The sequence below is a fragment of the Tamandua tetradactyla genome, chromosome 16 (genome assembly GCF_023851605.1).
Source record: "Tamandua tetradactyla isolate mTamTet1 chromosome 16, mTamTet1.pri, whole genome shotgun sequence".
In the NCBI taxonomy this organism is placed as follows: domain Eukaryota; kingdom Metazoa; phylum Chordata; class Mammalia; order Pilosa; family Myrmecophagidae; genus Tamandua; species Tamandua tetradactyla.
The window spans coordinates 28,588,309-28,604,199 of NC_135342.1; the positions used below are offsets into that span (position 1 = coordinate 28,588,309).

At 36.8% G+C, this 15,891-nt stretch overlaps 1 protein-coding gene across 2 annotated transcripts in view; it reads right to left on the reverse strand.

Annotated features, from left to right (window-relative positions):
* Positions 1 to 7,605, reverse strand: part of LOC143660060 (uncharacterized) — a 56,244-nt gene extending 48,639 nt beyond the window's left edge. For both annotated transcript variants that reach the window (XM_077133456.1, XM_077133455.1), the window contains exons 1-2: positions 7,488 to 7,605; positions 592 to 680 (exon numbers count right to left, since the gene is read on the reverse strand). In XM_077133456.1, coding sequence (XP_076989571.1) covers positions 592 to 600 — 9 coding nt within the window. In that variant the 5' untranslated portion in view covers positions 601 to 680; positions 7,488 to 7,605. The remainder of the gene's footprint in view (positions 1 to 591; positions 681 to 7,487) is intronic.
* Positions 7,606 to 15,891: the final 8,286 nt, after the last annotated feature.

Here is a 15,891-nt window from a genome sequence, read left to right on the forward strand (position 1 = left end):
ACACTTTTCTGTACGTTGTTTTACTTTAATAAAAATTCAAAAAAGTGGGTGGGCCACGGTGTCTCAGCAGGCAAGAATGCTTGCCTGCCATGCCAGAGGACCCGAGTTTGATTCCCGGTGCCTGCCCATGTTAAAAAAAAAAAAAATTCAAAAAAGTTTTTAAAATTTCATAATATATATTGGGGATATAAATTTTTCCTATATAAAGCTGGACTAAAAAATACAAAATTAAAAAGGACATTCTACTGGAAAATGTTAACATAGGAGAAATTCTACTGGGAATATCTATCTCCATTCTTCTCAACTCATTTCATTTTATGCTCCCTCATTACTCTTGAAAGAAGATTTTGTAGATGGAAGAAGCTGAACACTGGTCAAAAAAAGGGAAGGACTCATAAAGAAAAAATGAGCTATTTGTCTCTATGAGTCCTTTCCTTTTTTGACTAGTGTTCAGCATTACAGTAATAAAAGAAATTAGAAAGCAAGTTCCTAGAAGGAGCTCTGCTTAGTTGGAAGTTTCAAGAGAACAAATTAATATGTAAATATAACCGAAAATTAATAGTACTTCAAAAAGAAGAAAAACCAACTTACGTGGGCCATGGTCTAAGAATGCAAGGACTGTGGTCAGTCCTTGTCAAGATTTCTCTGTTGGAGAACTGCAGAATCCACAGAAGCCAAAGCTGGAAGAAGAAAACGAAGTCAAGAAACCAGATGTGCTTCAGAGCTCCCAAAATAACTTTAGTTAAGATGAGCTTTTTTCCTCTTCCATTTCTGCTTCCAAACTATATCCTACCACTACACCAAAACCCACCACATGAATCACACAAACTGGAAGAGAGTAAATGGAATCTGAAGAAATTCAAACCCTCTTCAATCTTGGGAAAACCCAGTTGAACAATGAAGAATGAGATGTAGAAGCTCAGATATTTCAGCAGGAATATTTCTGACCAGCTTCCCATCTGGCAATGGGATCTAGACCTGACATTGGGGAACTCAGACTTGCTTTGAACAGCTTCTCCGCCCTCCAGGACAACTTTCCATGGCTGAGAAGGGGCCATGCAATCCAAACAGAGGCTTTTTTTGAGCTCCCAGGATCCTACCTGAACTTTCCAAACACAATGTCTAAAAAACACACAGACTGAGTGTGGCAGCTCCTGCCACTGCAAGACTGCACTAGACAAGTCACCACTCCCTGCTTCCCAACCTCTCATACCACAACTCACTTCCTTCTTCTTTTGTTTTTTCAGAAGTGCTACTTTTTATTAAGTACATATTTATGCATATTTTATTACAACTTGCTACAATCAAACATCTTTTTTTTTTTTTTGCATGGGCAGGCACTGGGAAACTCAAACATCTTTTAAACTCGAAAGTCACTCCTGTTTCCTCCAAAACAAAAAGCAAAAGAATACAGTTAATACAAATTAGGCTGAGAAATTCTATGAACTATAAATGTTAGAACAATTGAAATTTAGATCTTATTTACAGTTTCAAAACATTTTGCACTGATTTGGTTTGATTACCATATTATCCGGTTATGTGCATTAGAAAATGTCTCTGTGATGTGCCCTCTATAAGACTCACTTCCTTCTTTACTACCATCTTTCAGCACCTAACCTGGGGAAGAGGGGATTTATGATTCCTGCAATTAGACAAGCACAAACATTCACTGGGAACTTTTATATGATGGGTACTTTAGACAATACCATTTGATTTTTAGCACTGTGCTGCAATTTAGTTCTTTTCTCTCAATAGCTTAAGAAATTAATGCTCAGGTGGCCCATGGTGGCTCAGCAGGCAAAAATGCTTGCCTGCCATGCCAGAGGACCCAGGTTCGATTCCCGGTGCCTGCCCAGGTAAAGAAAAAAAAAAAGGAAATTAATGCTCAAAAGTCAAATCATTTGCCCAAATTCACAGTTATTAAATGGCAGAACACTGTTTTAAATCCACATTTTCTAACTAAAAAGTCAGTTTTCTCAGTTTGGCAGTTCCTTAGAAAACTAAATATCGAACTGCTCTATGACCCAGCAATACCACTACTCGGAATATATCAGAAGAACTGAAAGCAGTGACACAGTCAGATATTTTCACACTGATGCTCATACCAGCATTATTCACAATTGCCAAAAGATGGAAACAATCAAGTGCCCATCAACAGATGAGTGGATAAATAAATGTGGTATATAAATATGAAGGAATATTATGCAGTAGAAAGACGAAATGAGATCCTGAAGCATAAGACAACATGGATGAACCTTGAGGACATAATGCTGAGTGAAATAAGCCAGACACAAAAGGATAGATACTATATGATTTCACTTTTATGACCTTGGTAAAGGTAAACTCAGAAGCCTCTTTTGTTGCTCAGACGTGGCCTCTCTCTCTAAGCAGGGAAAATCATTACCCTCCTCCCTACATGGAACATGACATTCATGGGTTTTCCCTACCCACCGCCAGCAATGTGGGACTGACTTCCAGGGATGAGCCTGGCCCTGGCACTGTGGGATCAACAATGCCTTCCTGACCAAAAGGGGCAAAAGAAATCTAACAAAATAAGGTATCAGTGGCTAAGATAATTCAAAAAGAGTTGAGAGGCTATTCTGGAGGCTACTCTTACACAAGTTTCAACTAGATAGTGCTATTTACCATGGTTTGCCAAACCTCAACCAACACCATTCCTGTAACCCTAAAGAACACCCAGGGCTCCATCAGATTCTATAAAAGTTTAACACACCAAGATTACTTTCTAGAAACCTACAACCTCCAGATGGTTTCTAGGCTAGGTAAGTCTTGAAACCCAGACGGGCTAGCCTCTCTAGAATATCAACTAGTTCCATCGCCTAATCCCATATTATCATCCCTTTCTAACATGAAAAAGTTAGAATGGGCATAGCTCAAATATCCCTAAAGATTGGGAGAAGGACCAAAGGAGAAGGAAGAGTAGATAGGATTTAACAAATGATTATGACTGCTGTATCATTATATTGATATTTCTTTTAGTCTCCACTGTCTTGGAGCAACCGGAAGGAAAATCTAAAATTCTGGAACTATAACCTATACCAAATTCAGAAATCTGTTCTACAACTACTTGTTACAATGGACTTTGAAATTCATTGCCTTTTTGCATATATGTTACATTTCACAATTTAAAAAAATGTTTTTTTTTTAAGACAGTCTTCTTCCAACCTTGATTTTTGCCTCTGAAGGCTAGAATTTCTTCTTCCTGAGCATGGACAATTCACTAAAAACTAGGAATAACAAAAAACCTTTCAAAAGATAATAAATTCACTACTCATTAGGGAGCAACATGTTAATACAACAAAAAACTAACTTATTTTTCCCTGTGTTGCTACAAATTACTTCTCTCAGCCTGCATGCTTTTTTGAGGGTGTCCCATGACCTCAGAGAGTATTAGGACCACTTTTTTATTTTCTACACAAAAATTTTAGGCATGTTAAGACCACCAGGGTAGATTCTTAAAAAACACACTTTTTACAGTGACTAGACTAGGAGATCAAAAAGACTCATGATGCCCATATTAGCAAGGTTGTGGGGAAATGGACACTAAGTCCAACTTTACAACTATGTGGACGCAGCATTTAAACCTTGTAACCTTGTGAGTCAGAAACTCTACTTCTGGAACTAAAGAAACCAACTGTACATGCAACATAAAGATGTACACAGAGTTATGCTAACAGATATGGTTCATGAAGGAGAAAAACTGAAAAGAACCTAAATGGGGAAATGAGTAAATAAATCATTGAAAACCATGCAACTATTAAATTTTATATTTCTCTAACGCTCTAAGTTTGACATGGGTGAAGCCAGTGTACTGAAAAAGCAGAATGTGAAACTTTTTTTTGCATTGGTGGTTTTTAATTAGAAGCATTCCTTTGAAACACTGTTTCATTTTTTATATTTGAAGTTCTAACTACTCAGCAATGTGAAACTATTTTGAGAAAGAGAAAAAAATCACATATATGCCTAAAAGGAGGAGTTAAAGTGTTTAATGAAAGGCAGCAAAACTCACCACAATATTAAACAGCGTGTGAACCTGAAGTAAACAGATACTTCAAATCAAAGAAAGACATCTTTCTTTCAGTTTTCTCCTGAACTGGGGGGTGGTCAGGGGGGAAACAGCTCAAGATAATCTAAAAACAGCTGCTATTTTCCCTAAGCGGCTTTTCTTTTATTTCAGCTTCCAAGTCATGAAACAACCCTATGATTTCATATATGTTGGAATACTGCCTAAAAAGGAACAGAAAAAATCCCTGACCTCATTTAAGTACTGATGACAGTGTCGCGGTTGCTTCCTTTCATATCTCCCTGACACATAGGTTTATTTTGTTTCTGAACCAGTCCTTTTAACTAAGATGCCTATGAAGCCCTCCAGCAGCTACTAGCTCTTCTTGTTCTATTAGTCTCACTCTGCATATAACATCATTTATTAAAATAAAAACTGTAAGGCATTCACCTCCACAGAGATCCCATAGCTTCAGTATGATTTGGACATATAACAGGACAGCTCTTGCTGCCATCTGACTGCTTACCTATGAACTCCCAAGGTATGACATGTGAATTCTTGAATGACCTTTATTATACCTTACCTTAGACTTAAACTTATTATTTATATATTTTATCTTCTTTGCTCAATTAAAAGCAACTTAAGGAGAGCACCTATTTCTTTATAACGGTGGTAGCTCCCCACAGCACTAGAATAAGTTCTGGCAAATTGTTGGTAAATTAATAAATGCCTGTTATTTATTCCCAAATTTGCATTTGTAGGAACTTTTTTTAAGGAAATAAAAAGTTCACAAAGATATATCCTAAGAATGTTTATCAAAGAATAATTTATAACAGCCAAAAATTAGACCTATCAGTAGATCAAATTACAGTCAACTATATGATGACATTCAATGTCATTATTAATAAGGATGATGGTCCACAACAATAAAAGGGAAAAGAAATTATGAATTATTAAGGCAGGAAGGATTTTTTTTAAAGTATACAAGTTAGTATATTGCTATAATTACAAATATAAGATTTGCTGTCAGACATCCAGGATATAAATCTCAGCTCTGTTACTATCTGTGCAATCTTTTCAGTACCTCAGTTTTCTCCTCTATAAAACAGTGATGATTAAAATTCCTGCTCAAAAAACGTGTTATGAGAATTAAATAAGGTATAACATATAAAGCACTAAAAGAGCCAATAAGCATTTAACAAAAGTCAGCTTAACTATGTCAGTGAAGATGAAAAATACTGAATAGCTTTCTTTCCATAATTACTACAGAAATGCTCTACTGCTCTTTACTTTTTCTTCCATAAAAAAATATAAGCTTCTCAGCCCTGCTCTTATAATGCTAAATAATATATTTCAAAGCCTCACCTTTATAGGCAATGTTCGATTAACAAAAATTTACAAGGAGGGGGGTGGATAGATGAAGAAAATGTGACAAAATTCTGATAATTTTTTAATATGGGTGATAGGAAAGAACATGAAATCACAATATAATGGTAGCAGTTAACATCTATTGAGCACTTGCTATGTGCCAGGCTTTATCTAAGGGTTTTTACACATACTATGTATTTATAACAGCCCTATACAGTACATTCTATCATTATCATTTTGCAGATGAAGGAACTGTGGCATAGAGAGAAAAAATAATTTGCCCCAAGCTTATCCAGCTATGTGTCAGGTTATGAGTTATGAAACTAATTACCACAGTAATTAGTTTCATAACTCATAACTACTGACACTCCACTAAACTGCCTATCATAAAACCACATACTTTTGTGGCCTGAAACTCAAGCTATTAAAGACTTCAAACCACATCTTAAATTTCCATAAATGTCTTCTGTAGAATAATTCCTAAAATTTCACTAAAAACTCTTATCACATCACCATTCCTAGGAGCCTCAAAAAGCAACATATCTTGTCTCCAATTAAACCATCTCCTATCTTTCCCTGCTTTGAAACTCTATTTTGTGGAGAAGATCAAAGATACCCAGTGTGTGATTCCATCTAAACTGTAATATCTGTAAAAAATCACAGCCTAAACTAACTCTGCAGTTAGTCCATCTTCAGGTTTACTTGCAGACTATGCAAATGATAAAACAGCTCACAGGAGAAATTAAATGATCTGCCAAATGTTTATGTGAATTCCCTCTGGAGAGGGAGGGACATAGTGTGCATGTGTGTGTTGAGGGGGGAGGCAGTTCTATCCTCATGACACCCATCATTCACTGAGAAGGAAGTCAAAAGCACTAGCCTAATCAGCTAAAGACTACTAAGAACGAGTTTGTATACTTTGACAAAATCATATTTATTAACTTGCAGAAAAGGAGGGAATTCCAGAGGAATGGTGGAACAAAATGGACAAGAGAAAGGAGAAAAGGATCTTTTGTACGAATTGAGTTACCGCTGAAGAATTCTGAGGAGGATCTAAGACAAGCAGGGATCAATTCTGGATTGGCTGCAATTTCTGAGGTGAGTTTAAGAGAAGCAGGGTTTGAGGGATTGATTGGAAACTGGGTGCTGTCATTAATGCTTAAGCAAATGACTTAATAATTGCACAGCCCCAGTAATAAAATGAAAATAAAGCGGGTCTGGGGCATCATTCCTTAAGAAAGCAGTAATTTTCCAAAGAAGGAGGTCAAAACGGTTTTTACAACTACTACACGACCTTGGGAGAAATATTTTCTATTATTTTTGCAGCCGATTTATCTGGCTTTTCTTTCTCACCCTAATGACGTGGCTGCTTTTGCTTTTTTCCGTCTGAACGTATTTTCTCGCTTTAACAGAAAAAAGCAAATGTTTCCATGCACAGAAAAATAAAAATTACAGTTCATAAAACAAACAGGAAACACAAACTCATCTTAACCTGGATTTTTATATGCACAACAGCAATTCCTTCCTCTTCTTCTTCCTCCTTCCTAGGGCCTTTCTAGCAAATATCAACAGGACTGAAGCAGAAGACGGTCATCTTGAGACACCAGGCCTTTCTCGGAACTCTCTGCCTGGCTAAATCAGGACACACTCCCGCAATCACGCTAGCTCCCACAGTTTACCACACGCACAACCAGATATAAAAGGGAGCCTTGGGGTAAGCTGACCCTTTCCGATATCAGAGAGAAAGGCCAGAATATATGAAAGCAGAAGTTATAATCTGTCTCCGAATTCAGGGCACATTCGTTGGGAGGGATTCTGGAGAAGCTGTGGTTCTGAGATCTGCAGCTGTTCCTCGCAGGACAGCAGCGCCTTTTTGTTGTAGCCTTTCACTCGGGGGTTCAGAAGTCTAACTCGGAGACATGTGAGGCCGCTAGGCCTGTGCGGTCTCAAAGCGGGAGGGAAAAGGACGCAGCAGGACAGCCAGCGCCAAGTCAGCGTCACAAACTCCACAGCCACTGCAACCGGCTTACTCTGAGGCCCGCGCCGCCCCCGCGCCGCCCCCGCGCCCATTTCCTCATGCACGCTACCAACTCACCTCTCCGAGCCGACACCAGCAAGGAAGCCGGAAGGAAAGTAGGAGCCGAGGTTTGTGGGAAGCGTAGTCCGCGGCCGGGAGGTCCTGCCCCAAACGTTTGCTAAGAGTGTTCACAGTGCGCAAGCGCAGGCGCTAGCACCAACCCAGAGGGTGCGCGACGGCTGTAAGGACCTAGCGGGGGGTTAGAGGCTGCAGCTCGGGTCTGTGTTTGCTGCTGAGGAAACCTTCAGGAGCGCTTGGGAAGAAATCTGGACACCAGCGCGAGCCTAATATAACTACCCACGCAGGACCTACGCACACAGCAGGTTCTCGATGTATATACCTAAGCAAGGGCATGGGTGTAAAGCAGGCATTCAGTAAGAATATCTCCTAAACGCCAGCTGAGCCTGGACCAGAACCTAGACACAGAAAGATGGCTTAAGCCAATCTCTCTCTCCCTCCCTCCTAACTTATCTCCCTTTCTTTCTCTCTTACTCCATTCCTGTTCTTTCTCTCCTGCAGGGCTGAGTGTAAAAGTTCTATAAATATAAGGCAACGATAGTTGATATTGTCATTGAGGTGTTCTTACTGAATTTTAAAATCTAGTTATATTAATTGCTGAGAAAGGTGTGTCTTATATTTTCCTTTTAGTCCTATCAGATTTTGCTTCAAATATTTCCAAGCTCTATTTATACGTGAATGTTTTCCATGTAACTGTTATGAAGAGGATTGAAAAGTGAACAGTATCTTCAGAGGTCTTTCTTAGATTAGTAATCATTGTAATTGTCCTGTCCAGGGTTGTTCAAGAAGAAAAAGGGAAAGTCCATCAGACACCACACTACAGCAGCATCCTCAAATTCTTCGAGGATGTTACTAGATTAAATAAGTTTTTCTTTCATCAAGAATATAAAATTTTAAAAAGTTTTGAAAATGTCTCAGCCAATCTTGTCTTGTTTTGCAAACAGAATATATACGAAGTAGACGATAACATGAAAAAATTCAAGCTACTTTATAACTACACAGAAGGTCTAAGTCAAAATATTTCTTTAAATTCAAGACAAAGTCTAATTTACTTGTTCCTAGTTAAATTTATGCGAGGAAAAGCAACACTCCATGAAAACAAAACAATAGAAAGAACTTCTTAAGTGGTTTCTCCATCTTCCATTCTTAATCTTATTCTTTCTCAGGTTTGACTAGGTTTTGAGGAGTTTAAAACTCCAGACTGTAAATTCTTCATACCTATAACTGCTAAGGAGTTGACCCTTGATGGCAAACCGTAATCCATCTTCCTTGCTAGGCCGCTCAGCTCAGCAGTACCAGAGAATTAACTTGTGATTAACCAAGATTCAGCAAAAGGACTTTTGGAAAGAACACTGCTCTGTGTCAAATTATGGTACACTTTGTCACTTGGTCCAATGTGCTCACTGAATTTCTGAATATAATTTTCTTTAGGTTGTTTGTTTCCCTGTGTTATTTAGAGGTTTGGATCTTCAATTCATCAATGGTCATCCAGAGCAAAAGATTTTGTTTCAGATATTTACTTTTCTCAATATCTAAATTTGAACTATTTTAGTTGTCTCTTTGGTGTCTGTCTCATTGAAACAAAGTCACTTCTCTGAAACCTTTTACACTAATCTTTTTTGTTGTTAATAACATTTCATTTTAGTAATTTTTGAAATCCTAAACTAAAAATGCTTCACCAGATGATAAATCCATGCCATCTCAATATATTTTGGGAACTTTAATGTATTACCATCTAATAAACTATATCTCATGGATGTACTTTGAAGTACGTTTATACTCTTAGAACAAGAAAATGTCCCCAAATGTAATATACCTTATGTTTTAAATATTTATAGCACTATCAGGTAATTTATGACTTGAACCTTTGTGAAATACTTTCATGGCAAAGGCAATGTCAGCAAAACTCACACCACCACCACTGGTAGAAGAAGAATTTGTTTCTGATTTCTTTTGCCTTCTTAATCTTGCATGAGTTTATTTCATTGGAAAAACGTAAATAGCATCCAGAATTCTAGAACCAAGAGTCTAAGGATTGGAGTTCTTAGGCTTCCAGCCTCTGTGGTACAAAAAAAAAAATTGTAGTTCTCAGGCTTCCAGCCTCTGTGGGGGTAGACTTGTCAGAACAGCTACAAAAAAGATATCCAGCACATTTGTTTTGTTTTTTAATTTTAATATCGTATAACAAATGGTTTTGATATTTGAAAGAAGAAATACTTAACTCATCACATTAAAATAGTCTTGTTCCTTATTTGTCTATGTACCTTATTAGCCTCCTCATTCATGGTTTCTAATGTTTTAATCTCCTCCTTTGCCTGGGCCATTGCTTTCTGTTTCTTTAAATGTTTTATAATCTTTTGTTGAAACTTGGGCATTTTGGTATTTTAGTGTGTTATTGCTGGAATTTAGACTCTGAAACATCTGTTCCTTAAGCTTTTTTTTTTTTCTGACTTATTTATTTTTTATTGACCTATAGTTTACATAAAATTCTCTCTTTTAGAGGATGCAAGTCAGTGGTTTTCAATATATTCAAAAGGTTGGACAACCATCACCGTTATCTGATTCTTTACGATGACTAATGTACTATCTGTTTCCATGGATTTGCCTATTCTGGATATTTCATATAAATGGAATTGTACAATATGTGTCTTTGTGACTGGCTTCTTTCAGTTAGCATAATGTTTTCAAAGTTCATCCAGGCTAAGCGTATATTAATATTTCATTCCTTTTGATGACTGAGTAATATTCCATTGTTTGAATATGCCACATTTTGTTTATACATTCATCGGTTGATGGATATTTAGATTGTTTCCACTTTGGGGCTTTTTTTGGTTTACTGATGCTGCCGGAATGTAATATACCTGAAATGGGTTCATTTTTTTTCAATGAGGATTTATTAAGTTACAACTTACAACTCTAAGGCCATGGAAATGTCCAAATTAAGGTATCAACAAGAGGATTCCTTCACTGAAGAAAGGTCAGTGGCATCCAGGGTTCCTCTGTCCCATGGGAAGGCATCTGCTGGTCCGTCGTTCCTGGGTTCCATTGCTTTCAGTTTCCGAGTGTCTTTGCTTGCTTCTCCAAGGACACCTCTCTGAGCTCTCTATGTCTGTAGGTCTTCTCTTGGCATCTCTGGGGCATTTCTCTTTCTGCACGTCCTTCACTTGGTTTCATCTCTCTATCTCTGTGCTTTTATGGTCTTTTATCCTCTCACAAAGGACTCCAGTAAAGGATTAAGATCCACCTTGAATTGAGTGGGTCTCACCCACAATAGGTCTGCCCCCACAGGGGTGGATTAAAGGAACATAGGCTTTTCTGAGGGTACGTAACAGCTTCAGACCAGCACAGGGCTATATGCGTAATGCTTCTGTGAATAGTTGCCTGTGAGTTTTCATGTGGATCTCTGTTTTTACATCTCTTGGAATGGAGAGGGGTTGGAGTTGCTGGGGTCATATGGAGACTCTATGTTCAACTGTTTGAGGACTGCCAAACTGTTTCCAGAGCGGCTGCACCACTGTACATTCCCACCAGCAGTAAGGGTTCCATTTCTCTATATCCTCCCCAGCAGTTGTTATTATCTTTTCATTGTACCCAACCTAAAGAGTAGGTGTGCATTCATTGTCATTTTGATTTGCATTTCTCTGAGGACTAATAATATTGAACATCTCTCCGGGTGTTTATTGTCTATTTGCATATCTTCTTTGGAGAAATTTCTAACCAAAAATGTCTATTTTTAAAATTGGATTATTTATCTTTTCACTATTGGGCTGAGCTTTCCATATGCTCTGGATGCCAGATCCTTATCAGATAAATGATCTGCAACCTTAAGCTTTTATCCAGCCAGTGTTATGACAAAGCTTTCCCTGAATTTCAGGAGTAAACAAAGAAGGGGGAAGAAGGGAAAACACCATTCCAGGCATTGCAGATTGATCTGTGTGAATGCTCTCCTTCATTGCTTATCCATACAAAGAATTTACAGAATAGCTCCATGCCAAAGTATAGGGGCCTCCCTGGTCCTTTCTGTACATGTGTCTCATCTTGGGCGTGCACATTTGGCCCTAGGAATTACCCCATTTACGTGGCTATGAATGTCCCCTCTTCCATAAGAAACAGCTAATAATAACAAACTAGCAATCCCTTGCGCCAGGGGCAAGCATGACTTGATTCTGTGTGCCTCCTTCTACATATAGGGCAAGTTCTGGGACAGATCCCTCAGGCCACCACCAGACAGATTGGGCCACATTTATAGTATGTGCTTGAAGGTTATTCTGCTCCCTCTGAACAAGGACCAGGGATCTTCACTGGAAGCAGAAATCAGCTCCAGATCATGCCAATGAAGAGTGGGGAAGGGGCCAGCTAGGACACCAGGAGATCCTACCACTTTTAAATAGGTTTTTGTTTGATTCAGCACAACAGCTCTTCAACTGTTTCCTGAAGCTTTGAGAAAGATGTTTCTACCAGTTCTTACTAATTGTTTAGAAATTCTTTTGGGGGACAGAGCCCTGAAATCTCTCATTCTGCTATCTTGATCTCGGCAGTGTTAATCTTTTAAAGTACAGCCATTCTGGTAGATATGTAGTGTATTGCATTGTGATTTTAATATTTGCATTTCCCTGATATCTAATGATGTTGAGAATGTTTTCATTATTGGTCATTTCTATAACTTCTGTTGGTAAGTCTTTGTTCAAATCTTTTTGCTCATTTAAAACTTTGAGTTATTTGTCTATTATTGAATTATAGTAGTTACTTATATATTCTGGATATCAGGCTGTCGTCAAATATTTACTGTACAAATGTTTTCTGTGGCTTGCGTATTCACTTTCTTAACAGTGTCTTTTGAAGGGCAGACATTTTAAATTTTGATGAAGTCTAACTTATCATGTTTTCTTTTGATTATTACCTTCTGCACCTTGTTTTATAAACTTTTGCCTATCCCCAAGTTATGGAGATATACTCCCATATTTTCCTCAAAAGCCTTTTTGATTTTGCCTGTTACAGAATTTCATATCATTAGAACCAAACTTATATACTCTTTTGAGTCCAGCTTTTGTGTACCTGTCTGTGAGATTCATCCATGTGTTGCATGTATCAGTAGGTCATTCCTTTTTATTGCTGAATAGTATTCTATTATAAGAATATTCCACAATTTATTTACATATTACTCTGTTAGCGACATCTGATTTTTCCAATTTAGTCTATTATGAATAAAGCTGCTATGAAAGTTCATGTGTATCTTCAATTTTATAAGAAAATTCCAACCTTTTCCCAAAGTGTTATGGCTTTTATACTCCCAGTATAATATATGAGAGTTCTAGAGACTCCATATCCTCACCAATATTTTGTGTTGACAAGTTTTAAAAGTTTAGTCATTCTGATTCATGTGTAGAGATACCTTATTTTGGTTTTAAAATGTATTTCTTTGATGACAATGATGCTTGAACCCTTTTCTCATACTCATTGGATATCTGTATATCTTCTTTTAAGAACTCTGTATATATACTCAAGTCTTTTTCTCATTTTTAAATTGGATTATTTTATTATTGAGTTGTAGGTTTTTTCTAAATCCCAAATACAAGTCCTTTGTCAGATAGATGCTAAACAACAATTTTATTTTTTAATGGTATTTCTTAAGTTTTTGCCTGATCACAGGTTGAGAAGATACTCTTCTACAATTTCTTCTAGAAGCTTTATTTCTGAAACTAATTTTGTAGGATGTCTTTATTTACCTATTATGTATATATATGCATGTATATATATGTATGTGTATTATATAGACAGCCTACCTAATATGTACATATATATAGCTGGAGCAATTTTAAAACATTTTCTTAGTTATTACAGATTTTCTATAAGATTGAGAAGATATTATATCTTCTCAAAATGTTTGATAGAATTCACTGGTAAAATGTTCTAGATCTGGGATGTTCTTTGAGGGAAGGTTTTTTTTTTTTATGAATTCTAGAAAATTGGATGCCCCCTAAAATCTACCAAAGTTGGTTTTTTACTTTGTGTAGGTCCATTTGTCTGTTTAATTTAGTTTTCCTAGTGAAAGGAATGTTTTAATGCGAGCTTTTCATTTTATAAATACACTATGAGTTACTGAAAGAGCATGGATTTTGTTTATTCCTAAAATGTACATATAACATAGCAATACTTAAGCTAAAATACCCAGTACTCAGTTTTGAAAGAAAAGGCACACACACACACAAAAAAAAAAAGTACAGGAGAAAGCTGAAGAATGCACATTTTTAAAGTTAGTACATTTTGCTATACATCAGAAAATCAGATGAAAACTTGATTGTGTTTCTCAAAACTGAGCAATAAACCTGAGAGGTGCCTGCCATGAGGGAGACCAGGGTTCAATTCCCGGCCCATGCACTTCCCCAAAACACAGACAAACAAAAATTCAACAAATGGTGCTGCAATAATGGGATACGCACATTGAAAACTAATGAAATGTGACCCCCGCCATACAGCACACAAAGAAAAAAAAACCTCTGAGATAATTTTTTCTATTTGATCTCTTAAACATAAATATTTAGGATGCGTTGCCGTACTGTATTAACAACCCCCTCACCTCTTGTATCAGTCTTGAAATATTTTGTTTAAATCAATGTGTTTAATATGTTCTGGGTATTTATCTCCCTGTAGATATATTTAAGTTGCAAATAGTACCAGAAATTAAATCTATGTATACCCCAAATCTGTGTGAGTTTCACCAACTCATGTCTGCTCACTTTCCTCATATACAAATGAGAGAATTGGCTCACTGATCTGGGAGATGTCGGTTTCAGGTAATACTTTATATGATTCTTTCAGCTTCCTCAAGTCTAGCTTCTGGGCCACTAGACCTGGCATTTTTTTATACTGTAATTGTTACATGCTTACTTTAGTATTTTTATCATTAATCTTTTTTAATGGTCTAACTATTCTGTGGGTCTTTGCTGAAATCTATGGAAATGGATCTGAAACATATCCTTTAAGGTAATTGGGATGATCTGCTTATTAAAAAAAGATTTCTAACCCTTTGCTTTTATCTTCAGTGTACTTTCTTAATCCAACTTCCACTTGATTCATTTATCTTGTTGAACACTGAGAGTAGGGTATAACCTTATGGGTGAAGACTTGAAAAGAATGGAGCTAATAAGACTTCTTATTCTCAAATATTGACTTGTTATCTGCAGTCACAGATTCTATTTCAGGATTGAGAATAAGGATCCTTCATACTTAATAGCGTCTGCTGAACTGAACACCATTTCTCTTTATGACTTTATTCTGTCTAAAAGTCTGTGGACAAATCCCTAGCACTTTTCCTATCAAATCTGAAGAAAGTCCAAATAATTTTCCTATGTATTATTAGGCTTTTAATTTTCAGTTTACTTACAAACTTTTCTTAACCTTAACCTAGGGTTAAGAATGGGCCAAGAAAAACAGGATTGACCGGAGGAGTGAGGAGTCCACTTAGATTTCAGGAGGGAATAAAGACTTTATATATGCTCTTAAAGACAATAGTGCAGTACAACCTTGGCATCACTTGGCTTTCTGAAAAACCAACTTTGATATAATGGTTGTTGAAAAAGCAGTGATATATTCACTTTAGAGCTGATTAAGCCAAGTAAATTTTTTTATTTAAATGACATCTTTGATGCTTTAAAATTAGGTACCACTTTTGAAAGTTAGCTGTGTTAGGTAAAACAAATACCAAAACCCAAACAAAAAAGGCTGCTTCTTTTCCTCTAGACATAACATTTCTGAATACTATCCTTTTCTACCTAAACAGCTCTAAACTTTTTAGAGCAGGATGAAAGCAGGCAATCATGATGATGCTGGCCAAGTGGTACTTAGCAAGTAGAAACGAAACATAATCCAAGATTTCAGTAGAGTTAAAAGCAGGTTGAATGTTCCCATGTACCAATGTTGCACACTTGTATAAAATCTCTGGAATTGGAAAATATGTACTAGTGCATGTTAACCTGCTTCTTTGGGCAAAGATGAACTTTTGTTTTGTTCCATAATTTGTATTTAAAGTGTAAGCATTTAAACATTGGTTTCATTCAAAGTGTTATTCTAATGACATATTTTGATGTTCCTATTATACCAGCTCCTTGAGGCTGACACTGTGACCTTTTAACATGTTTCTATCAATTCTTTGAGCATTTTCCTAATTTCTGCCTTCATAAAATGTTCCAGGCCAATCAAGCATTTTCTCTGCCCAGCCCTGAAATACACTGTTTTTCCAAGGAGCCCTGGTTCCTTGGATCTGGCTGTTAGGTATGCTCATTGCTCACAGAAGCTAGGGACATCATTGCTTCAATGTTCTCTCTGCTAGGATATATGTATCTGTTTATACCTATATACACATAAATATACATATATATATATACACATATACATCTAAATGTCT